The sequence below is a fragment of the Nicotiana attenuata genome, chromosome 1, assembly GCF_001879085.1.
Source record: "Nicotiana attenuata strain UT chromosome 1, NIATTr2, whole genome shotgun sequence".
Taxonomy (NCBI): domain Eukaryota; kingdom Viridiplantae; phylum Streptophyta; class Magnoliopsida; order Solanales; family Solanaceae; genus Nicotiana; species Nicotiana attenuata.
This window is the reverse complement of record NC_031989.1, coordinates 66,174,427-66,185,915: the sequence shown is the minus strand read 5'-3', so window position 1 is coordinate 66,185,915 and position 11,489 is coordinate 66,174,427. Positions and strand designations below refer to the sequence as shown.

The following is an 11,489-nucleotide window of genomic DNA, read 5'->3' as shown; positions in this document are numbered from 1 at the left end:
CAACAAATTCGTCAAATGTATAATTGCTAGGTATACGGATAGGTACTATTGTCACACCTCGTTTTTCCCGTCTGTTCCCCTTTTTGTGTGTTTGTGTGTGTTCTTGTAATTGTGTTAGTGAGTGGAAGATATATAGGTGTAGGTATAGGGATTAATTGGCGGTCAAGAAAATAAGAGTGTGTATGTGCATGTGAGTTTTGAGTGAGATCATGTGAGTTTGTTACAAAAGATATGGAAGAATCTTGCTAGGTGGCCTTTTTGCATTGGTTATTCCCCCCCCCCCCCCTTTATTTATTAAAGATAATCAATTGAAGATACTACACTAAAACTAAAAACTAGAAAAATATAAGAAACTATTAACGAAAAAGTTATAAAACTGCTAGCCTTACCAAAATTAGAAGAAAAAATATATTTTTGTATATTTCTTTTCTTTTGCAAATTAAAACAAAGTTAGTAATTCAAAAATGTGAATCTTTTGTGAGTTTAATTTCCTAAGAAAAATCTATAAAAGGTAAAACAAAAGCTACATATGTAGATTAAACTCAAACAATTTTTACATACTAGAAAGTGGTGAAAAATCCTGTTATGGTAAAAAATTAGGTGCTCACAGCATGCCCATCTTTGCTTCGAAACATGAAGAGTTTTCAGGCAAAGATAAAGTGAGTCGTGAGACTAATTTTTGACCATATCGTTGTACAAAAGAGGAAGAAAATAAAAGAAAAAGTTGCAACCGAGTCCTGGTTTTGGACAGCCTACATATCCCGGGTTATAATGGAATCGGGCCGCGTATAGTTCAAGGAGAGTAATGGAACGATAAGTTCGAGAGTCGAGTGAGGTTCCGTTGAGGCTCCGGTCCGTGGTCCTGTTATTACATCAAAATAAAAATCTAAAGGAATTAAACAAGCCTATCAGCTACGAGTTACAAGATTCCTATCTATAAGCCTTCTGAAGCTTGATCTTGAGTCTTGAATGGTTCTTCATGCAGACTTTTGATTTGAACATTGATTCTTGCTAGCTGCATGTGCTAGTTCATTCTTCTATGGCTTCTTCTGAAAAAACAGGAAATGCAGTACTCGTGACTTCGGTCATGTCTTGAGCAGTCCACATCTTTTTATCTGCTTCCGCATTTTAGATTCACTTCTTTTTTATTTTCTTTTATTCTGAATTGAGACTTCTTCTTTTGGTTATTTCGAACCTTGTGCCTCGAGGTAAAACCTGCTCAGACAACAAAACAAACAAGCGAACAAAATTTTCTGCCCAGTTTTCACTAGGAAACTTTTGTAAGTTATTTGTAACAAAACTCTATATTATTTCATTATTGATAACAATAAAAGGTCGGGATTAGTGCACCCTGAGAAAAACAGAGACTAAGGAATGAAGACCATATATCTGAAAAATAAAGTCAACCAGGGAGTGGAGACCCTATGTTGGAAAAGTGACTAGGGAGTGGAGACCCTATGTCTAAAATAAAAATCAACCAGGGAGTGGAGACCCTATGTTGGAAAAGAAGACTAGGGAGTGGAGACTCTATGTCTAAAATAAACATCAACTAGGGAGTGGAGACCCTTTGTTAGAAAAGAAACTAGGGAGTGGAGACCCTATGTCTAGAATAACGTCAACTAGGGAGTGGAGACCCTATGTATAAAACAAAATCAACTAGGGAGTGGAGACCCTATGTATAAAACAAAATCAACTAGGGAGTGGAGACCCTATGTCTAAAACAAAATCAACTAGGGAGTGGAGACCCTATGTTGGAAAAGCGACTAGGGAGTGGAGACCTTATGTCTAAAATAAAATCAACTAGGGAGTGGAGACCCTATGTTGGAAAAGGAGACTAGGGAGTGGAGACCCTATGTCTAAAATAACTTCAACTAGGGAGTGGAGACCCTATGTTGGAAAAGAGACTAGGGAGTAGAGACCCTATGTCTAAAAATAAAATCAACTAGGGAGTGGAGACCCTATGTTGAAAAATGCAGCTAGGGATTGGAGACCCTATACTACCATGATTCTGAATTTTTTTTTTTCTTTTTATTAAGAGAATGAGTAAAATGCTGGAAAGAATTTGTAGAAGAATTCATTTTTTGAAGTTGTTGCGACAAAGCTATTTTAGTCTCCGCGGGGTTTCTCTTTGGTTGCACCTGCTTCTTGCAAAGTTGCTTTGGACTGCACCTGTTTTTCTGTTTTCAAATAAAGAATAATTTGTCAGTTTGAAACGGTGGTTGGTTTTGTGGCCTTGATTGTTTCAGTCACTTGATCTCGGCCTGGCTCCTTTGATGATACTTTCAACTGCAACTGGTTGTTTTCTGAATACCAATTTCATATATGATCCCGGAGGACCTTTGACTTTCCATACTTTGCCATGACGATTGGTCGCGTGGGACTCAACCTTTCTTCGACTTTATTTTGCCTTCATGGGCCTTTCACTTTCTTTCTTCCAATTTTTAACTTCAAATCATTGGGGAATCCTTGGGTTTCCAAGCCTTGCCAAGACGGTTAGTCACGTGAGACTCAACCTTTTCAACTTCGTTTTGCCCTTATAGGCACTTCCATTTGATTTCCTTCTTTCGAGAGTTTTTGATTTCAAAGCATCGGCCACTATGGCCAGTCAGGGTCAACTTAATGCCTCTGCCGAGACTGGATGCCTTTTTGCATGTTTGCTTGTATCAAATGAGAACCCTGTAAATCAGTCTTACCATCCCCTCTTCGTCTTAGTTTCGGAACAAAGTTAGACCAAAAGGGATTCAAAGAAAAACAACAATGGAATAGACAAATGAATTTAGACAAGAGGTATCCCTTTCGGGGAAAAGAAATAAGGACTTATCTGGAGTACATGCGGACTCCAATCAACATGACATGCCTATTGGACTGGATGCCTGATCAGTGCAAACCGTCCGACTCTTAGAAATTCATCACAACTTTTGCCTCGAAATCGAGAAACCTCGTCCAGGACTCTGTCGATGCCAGTAACTGTGGGAATCCTCTTTTTCGATCAGTGGCGCCCTTTGCGGGTTTTCACCAACTGGCCTCTCTCATTTCTCTTCTCACCATCGTCTTATAGTGCTCTTTGTGAGTTTTCACTAACAAGACTCTCTCATTTTAATTTCTCTACTTACCATCGCCTTACGGTGCTTGTGAGGGTTTTCACCAATAAGACTCTCTCATTTTATTTCTCTCATTTGGTCGCATTAGGTCCAAGTAACTGTATCCTCCCATTTTGAACCTCTTCGCCGATTGATCTGAAGGACTTGAACAGGATTTGGGGTAAAAGAATTTGGATTGAATTACAACTTTGGAACCTTTCAGGCGAAACCATCGTCGAACCATTATAACATCTGCCCCAGTTTCACTTTTGGGGGAATTTGAATTTTTATTTTGGTGTGACTGAACCACAAAGGGAGGCTGCTTGCGTATCATTTTCGGAATCAAGTCAAACGTAGTTCAAGTAACTTTTTTTATTTTCTTTTGTTTTGTTTTGTTTTCTCTTTCTTTTTCCTTTCCTTTTTCTCTTTTTTTCTTTTCATTTTTTATTTCATTTTCTTTCGTCTCTCTCTATATATTTTTCTTTTTTTTAAATAAATTTTTTTTGTTTGTTTTTTTCTTTTCTTTTTTTCAATAACACCTTCATATTCCAAAGAGGGTAGGGCTGTGCATTTGGATCGGATATCCGAAATCCGATCCGATCCACTCTATTTCGGATTTTCGATTTCGGATTTCGGATTGGATACGGATTATGTTTTATAAAATTTCAGATTTTCGGATTGGATTCGGATTGGCATGATTTTAATCCGATCCGATCCGAAATCCGAAATTATATGGGCCTATATATAAATACTACCCTAAAATTTTAGGGTTAAGTACGCTTATTCATTTATCAGAGTGACCCTAGGTTATATCGATATCAGTCCTCTCTAGTCTCTTCCGCCTCTCTTCTTCACAGCTCAGTCCTCTCTTCTTCACTATTCATCTCAGTCCGACCAAGCTTCCGCCTCTCGTCTTCACTCTTCACTCTTCATCTCAGTCCTCTCCTCTCGAAGTCTCGAAGTAGAAAACTAATCTCGAAGGCTCAAATCTCAAATCTTCACATTCGATTTCCAATCAAGAGCAAACGACGCAAAACCCTAATAGACGGTAAGCCTGGCATTCTCTCTAACTATTAGTTATTATTGGTTTCATTGTTGCTTTCCCCCCTCTCTTAGAGCTCAAATGTGATGTTTTCCACCTTTTATTTCACGGCAGAAATCAAATAATGTGTATTTTTGTGTCTTTTTTTTGTGTGTGAGTTAGAGAGATTTTACAACATCTTTATTTTGAATTTTCATGCTGTTTTTTCAATTTTTGTATGTATGTATCAATTTGTCTTTATGTTCTATTTTTTATCTCTCTTTCATTTTCTATTCTTCTATTTCTGATTTTATTTTGATTTTTCGTTTGCTTTGGTAGATGGAAAACGAGGCAGAGACAGTGAATGAACTTCAAATGGTTGAAAAAGTTGGTGAAAGTAATGCTTCAACTGATTCAACAACCAACAACAGTGCATCTGAACCTGGTTCGAAGAAAAGAAAAATGGTTAAAGAAAGATCAATGGCTTGGCGCTACTTCGACAAGTTCACTGATGCCGAGGGTGTGAAAAAAGCAAGATGCAAGTTTTGTTCGGAAGAATATGTAGCTGATACCAAGCATAGCGGCACAAGCAATTTGTTATTGCATATTTCCAAATGTCCGACCAATCCCTACAAGGCAGAAGGTAGCCAGACAACATTAGGTTTTCAACCGCAAGGTCTAACAGGTGATGTTTCAGTTATCCCTTGGAAATTTGATCAAGAGGCATGTAGGAGGGCTTTAGCTCGTATGATTATTAAAGATGAACTTCCCTTTATTTCTGTTGAAAAAGATGGATTTAGAGGCTTTGTGAGAACTCTTCAACCTTTATTTCATATTCCATCTCGTACTACTATGACTAGGGATTGTCTTGAGATGTACCATGAAGAGAGACTTGCTTTGAAGTATATTCTTAATGAATCAAAACAGAGAATATGCATTACTACTGATACATGGACTTCAATTCAAAGAATTAATTATATGTGTGTTACAGCCCATTACATTGACAATAATTGGAAATTGCATAAAAGGATTCTGAATTTTTGTCCAATTACTAGTCATAAAGGTCAAGATTTAGCTAGTGGTATTGCTAAGTGTTTACTTGAATGGGGAGTGGATAAAGTATTTACTGTGACAGTTGATAATGCGAGTTCTAATGATGTGATGGTTAGAGAGTTATCCAAGCAATTTACTAGATGGAACACTAACTTGATGGAAGGTAAGCATGTTCATGTGAGATGTATGGCTCACATCATCAATCTAGTTGTTCAAGATGGGTTGAGAGATGGGAGTGTGTCTGTTGAACGAATAAGACAAGCTGTTAGGTACATAAGACAATCTCCCGCAAGATGGAAAAAGTTTAAAGAATGTTGTGATCTTGATAGGATAACTTCTAAAAAATCATTGTGCTTGGGTGTTCCTACTAGGTGGAACTCCACATATTTGATGTTGAAGGTTGCTACAGTTTATGAGGAAGCCATTACAAAGTATTGTGATATTGATTATGGTTTGATGTCATGTATTTCTAACTGCATTTGTGAGGATGGACAACCTACAGGTCCACTTTTAAGTAGTGATTGGGATAGTGTAAGACGTATTGTGAAGTTTCTGGAAATTTTTTATGAACTCACCTTGAAAGTATCAGGTACACTTTATATTACGTCTAATGTGCACTTTCTTGAAATATGTGTTGTTGATTCTTCTTTGAAAGAGTTGATGCAAAATGAAGATGCTTTCTTGAGAGAAATGGCAAAGAATATGAAAGAGAAATTTGACAAGTATTGGGGGGATCCACATAAGATGAACAAAATGATTTTTATCTCATGTGTGCTTGATCCACGCCATAAGTTTAATACTCTTTCATTTGCGCTTAGTGCTATGTTTGGAGAAACAGTAGGTTTGAAAATACAAGAGGATGTGAAAACATACATGGATACTTTGTTTAATGTGTATGCAATGAAAAATGGTGGTTCTGGTTCATGTCCATCTTCTCCATCTTCTCCATCTTCTGGTCCATCTTCTCCATCTTCTTCATCATTGCTCTCAAAATTCATGCTAGATTTAAAGAAGCATAAGAAATGTGGCGGAGTTGATTCTAAAACGGAGTTAGATAAATATTTGGGTGAAGATGTTGAGGAAGATCATGAAAAGTTTAACATTCTGGGGTGGTGGAAGTTGAACTCACCAAGATTTCCCACTCTTGCTGAGATGGCACGTGATGTGCTAGCCATTCCGATTTCTAGTGTTGCCTCAGAATCAGCCTTTAGCACCGGCGGACGCATACTTGATCCATTTAGGAGTTCATTGACTCCTAGATTGGTTCAAGCTCTTGTGTGTGTCCAAGATTGGCTTCGGAATGAATCAACAACTCCGGTTAAAATTGAAGAAGATTTAGATAATCTTGAACAACTTGAAGCTGGTAAGCCTATCTTATTACTTGTGTTTAATGTAAATGTATACTTTATTTGTATGTTTATTTAGATTACTTCTAAACTAATTTCTTGTGTTACTATCTTATTATACAAAATTTATGAATACGGGAAGAGAGCCTTGCATTGTCGACATATAGTGATTTCCCATTTGTTGTACAAGCTCAGGTATTTCTTGTGATTTCCCATCCTTTACAGTTTATTATTAACAAATTCAATGTAAAACTGAAACCAACAAATTAACGAGCAGTACTATATTGTTATTCTGTAATGAGCAGTACTACAACAAACTTGTTATACTCTGTTTTGCCCAAACTACTGATGTTCAAATTCTTTGAGCTGTCTTTTTCTTTCTCTGAAAATGCTCTTTGAATTGTTTGAAATTGCAGATTTTTAACTTGTCTCACAGTCCTACTGAGAATCTGAGATTGAGAGCTACATTTGGCCTGGTTGCTGGTTGTGTTGCTGGATTGTGTTGACTGTTGCGGCTTCCCAAAAGTTGGAACGTGGAACTCTTTTATTTTGTGTAATCTGTTAAAGAACTGTTGGGACTTTAGTAGTTTGGTTTGTTTTATTTTGCTATGACAGTATGATTTGAAAGACAATTGATTGTGTTTTATTTGGGGTCTTCAGTTTGGTTTGGTTTAAAACTTTGAAAGACAATTGCTGCATTATGTAATATTTCAGATTGTGGTTTTGTTTGGAGATGAATGGTGTTTACTGTCCAGTAATATTTGTGTGGAGAACTGGAGATGAATGGAGTTTTGTTTGCATTCTGAAAATGCTCTTTGATTCTGTAATGTGTAATATCGTATGTTTCAGATCCATGCCTCTCTTTGTGCAATAAGTAAAGAAACTGAAATGTTGAATTGGACAATAGTGTCCTAAATGTTGTAAGTTGCAACTTGCAAGTATGCAGCAAATGATGTTAATCTCCTTTCATATGTGTGTATATTGAACATTGTTAAGTTCGAACAAGTATATGGAAAGTGATTGCTCAATTTGTATTTGGAAAGTGATTGCCAGCATCTGTTTATGTACTTCGAACAAGTACTCCAGTGAGTGACAATCCGATCCGACAATCCAAAAAATTATCCGATCCAAAGTTTAAAATCCGATCCGATCCAATGTTAATTCGGATCGGATTCGGATTGCCCTTTTTAGAATCCGAAATCCGAAATTCGAATCCGAAATATGCTAAATCCGATCCGATCCGATCCGATCCGTGCACAGCCCTAAAAGAGGGTAATCAAAGAAAGGGTAACCGGCTCAAAGGGTTTGCAAAAGGTGGATAGTATTTGGATAGTGAGAAAGAAAGCCTTCTTCATCCCAACCGGAGAATATTAATGCTATATAGAAGATCAAACATAGTACCTTTTGACTGCACCCGCGTTGACAGTTGTTTCAGGGACATTTCCTTCGATGTTTTTCCAGGTACCACGCTATCTTTTGGCAGTACTCTCGTTATAATGTATGGACCTTTCCAGTCTGGAGCCAATTTTTCTTTAGTTGTTCCGAGTCTTTATTTATTTCTTTAAATTAATCTTCATTTCATTCTGATTCTTGATTCATTATTTCGAAATCTGACAGCGTTTTAGGATCTGGGCATGAAGTCCGCAAGCATATCATGTCATTAAAATCTGCATTAACAGTACTGAAAAGAGAATAAGAAAAGTGGCAAGATTAAGAAAAAAGACATTCTTGGACAATGAAATATTAATTTCATTTGATTTTTCTTTTTGAATTTTAAAGATAGAAGGGTTTACGTCGGAAAGTAAGACAATAAAGTAAAATATCCGGATCGCACCCTGAGATAATCCGAACGCAGAAAGGATAGCAAGACTGGCTACCGAGACTCCCGTCTGATAGGGAACTTTCAGGCTTGGCGATCGTTTTTTGGCTTTTCTTCTAGCTCGGCAATACTTGCATGGCCTTCAGTGCCGGATCAAATTCCTCATCTTCACAAATCATTCCGACTACTGGCCCATTGGTATGAGTAGGCAGAGGATTATTCGTCACATCAGGAGCCTCTTTGTCCCGAAAAACGATTATTTCAGCTACAATCAAGTCTTCAACTGCCCCCTTGAGGGTCCAACAGTCCTCCGTACTATGTCCCACTGCTCCAGAGTGGTATTCACATCTAGTATCAGCCAGGTGCGAGGGGGACTCGGGGTTCGGCCGGTTCGGGGCCACTGGCTGCAACAGACCTAGCCTGATTAGCCTTTGGAACAAGCTTGAATACGATTCACCAATATGGGTGAATTTATTCCTTCTGAGGGGCTCACTTGGGCGAGGATTGTATTGGGGAACATTTGGTTGGGGATTATACGGAGCTTGGTAAGGATGGGCATTTCTGGGAGGTGGAGCTCGGTTTTGTGTATAATGTTGTGGCCACGTGTAAGGTTGCGCGTTCATCACAGCATAGGGAGGCTGTGCCACGGCATAAGCAGCATCTTGATGGGGATAATAGTGTTGTGGGACCTTATGAAGCATATATGATTGGTTGAATGACCTGCGGGCCCTCTTCGAGCTAGAAGCCATCATGACTCCCTCTTCTCTCCCGTTTCTGTTCATCAAACCCCCTGAACTATTCTAAACGACCTATGATGCAGCCTTAAAAGCAGCTTGACTCAAGATTCGGCCTGTTTTCAAACCATTTTCGACCATCTTCCCAATTTTGATAGCCTCAACGAACGGTCTACCCATAGTAGACATCATGTTTTGGAAGTAGTCCGCCTCTTGGGCTTGTAGGAAGACCGTAACCATTTCAGCTTCACCTATTAGAGGTTTTACCCTGGCGGCTTGCTCGCGCCATTTGACAGCATATTCACGGAAGCTTTCTGCTATTTTCTTTTTCAAATTGGACAGAGAGTTTCTGTTGGGAGCGATATCCACATTATACTGGAACAAGCAGACAAAATCTCGGGCCAAATCTTCCCACACATGCCAATGAGTTATTTCTTGATCGATGTACCACTCGGAAGCAATTTCGATGAGATTTTCTCCAAAATAAGCCATTAACAGCTCCTCATTTCCACCAGTGCCCCTCAGCTGGTTACAGTATTATTTCAGGTGAGCGATAGGGTCTCCGTGCCAGTCGTATTTTTCAAATTTTGGCATCTTGAAGCCAGTCGGCAAGTGAACATAGGGAAACATACACAGATCGGAGTGTGAGACACTCTTTTGGCCACTCAAACCTTGCATGTTTTTCAGGCTTTGTTCCAGGCTCTTCATCTTCCGACCCATTTCCTCTTGCTCGGGATTCTTGACAACCTTTTCTTGTCCAACCAAGAAGTCACATTGCGGAGGTTGAGAAAATGAATATGGGGTCACATATGTTATTTCTGGTTGAAACTATGGACCCTGAAAGGTGAATGTTGGAGGCTCAACATGTGGCCGTGGTATAGTTGGTTGAGTCGTGGTGCAGACTGGTGCTGTAGAAAACATTGCTGGCGGTGCCCTTGAATCAGGCGCCTGGGGGTGAACCACAGAAGGCATGCCAGGACCGTTTATATCCGCACGGGATGAACAGGTTGGGCACAGGGCCGTTGATAGCCCCACCCGACCTCGAGATCAACTCAGGGAACCCAGGGATTGCACTTGGCGGTTCCCTACTATTAGACCAGGCGTCCCACATTTCTAACATGCGGAGACGCAACATTCTATTCTCTTCAGTAGTTGCTGATTCTGGTTGTGGAATAGGCGATGCTGGGCTATCCTCAGGATCGATAATTGGTAGATGACTTTCGAAGGCCATAGGAACCCTGCCTTTGGATCTTGTGAAGTAAGGGTGGGAAGCCAGATTACCAACAAAACCAACCACCTGAACAGAACCTGGCTAATTTGCACAACCAACAACCTTGTTAGTTTTGAGACGCTTAATAGATAGGAAATTGCATGTTAGGATGCAATGCACCTAAATAGTTAAATGCTTCTACCATGTGTTTGAACGGTTGCGTGTTTCATCCCGGCCTTTTAATGTCCCTTTCCATTCTATACCTCTATCATATCAGTTCTTGGCTCTCTTTTTTTTTTGAATTATTTCACAGTTGCTTTTCCTTTTTTTTTTTGGTTGTTTTTCGCTCTCTGTTTTTCTTTGTTATTTTTGTCACTCTTTTCTTTATTTTTCCCTGTTCTCTCTCTCTTTTTTTCTTTCTTTTTTCACCCAATTTATTTAATGGCTATGATTGAATCCGATGGGGATTGCCTACGTATCATGACGCCGCATGAATCAGATCATTACGTAGTTCAGGAAGATCAGGAATAAAGTAATGAGCTAACTTCTTTTTAAAAAAAATTATTCAACATTTTTTTAATGAAAATCATATCACAAAAGCTCCTAACAAGGAAAAAATTTTGGATTTTGATTTTTTTTTTGAAAGAAAGACTTCTACAAAGAAAATATTTTTGGGTTTAAAATTTTTATTTATATTTTAAGGAAAGACTTCTAAAGAAGAATTAAAGGCAAATATTTTTGGATTTTTTAAAAAAATTGGGGCCGGAACAGATGAGGTTTGCCTACGTATCTCGCATCCGGTGAGAATTAGACCCCGTAGTTCGGTCAAAAGCGGGGAATATTTCAAAATCTTAGTCTATTTTTTAACACCTTTTGAGTGATATCAGACACAGTTTAATTTTTTGAACACAGAGATTTTATGAGAACCAGGTGAATTTCACTCTTTTATTTTCCCTCTCTTGGTTTTTTTTCCAGTTTCTTTCCCTATTCTAAAAGCCAGCCAACATACAAACTAGAACAAATAAATGTACAAGTAGCACGTAAGATGCATCAGGATGGTCTTTTATTTTGGATACACCTGTCATAGACGGATCCAACCCCTATGTTGAGTCCCTAAAGTCAAATGCACGTGATGCAAACAAACGTTCCTACTAGGGATCCGGCATGAGGCTATGTTATTCTAGGTCTGAATCCTGGGGTGTGTTGTTCTAGATCTGGCTTACTCG

The 11,489-nt window shown here is 38.7% G+C and overlaps 1 protein-coding gene across 1 annotated transcript; it reads left to right on the top strand.

Annotated features, from left to right (window-relative positions):
* Nucleotides 2,598-9,548, top strand: LOC109236878 (zinc finger BED domain-containing protein RICESLEEPER 1-like). The gene is made up of 6 exons (XM_019403113.1): nucleotides 2,598-2,678; nucleotides 4,441-6,517; nucleotides 6,643-6,695; nucleotides 6,917-6,999; nucleotides 7,215-7,323; nucleotides 9,396-9,548. The coding sequence occupies exons 1-6, from the start codon at nucleotides 2,598-2,600 to the stop codon at nucleotides 9,546-9,548; spliced, it is 2,556 nt and encodes an 851-aa protein (XP_019258658.1).

What these genes read in the sequence shown, in the direction of transcription:
- LOC109236878 (XM_019403113.1), top strand. Translation starts at nt 2,598, where the DNA reads ATGGCCAGTCAGGGTCAACTTAATGCCTCTGCCGAGACTGGATGCCTT. An exon ending in TCTTGAACAACTTGAAGCTG is followed by an intron (nt 6,518 to 6,642) that starts GTAAGCCTATCT and finishes GAATACGGGAAG; the next exon opens with AGAGCCTTGCATTGTCGACA. An exon ending in CATTTGTTGTACAAGCTCAG is followed by an intron (nt 6,696 to 6,916) that starts GTATTTCTTGTG and finishes TTGAAATTGCAG; the next exon opens with ATTTTTAACTTGTCTCACAG.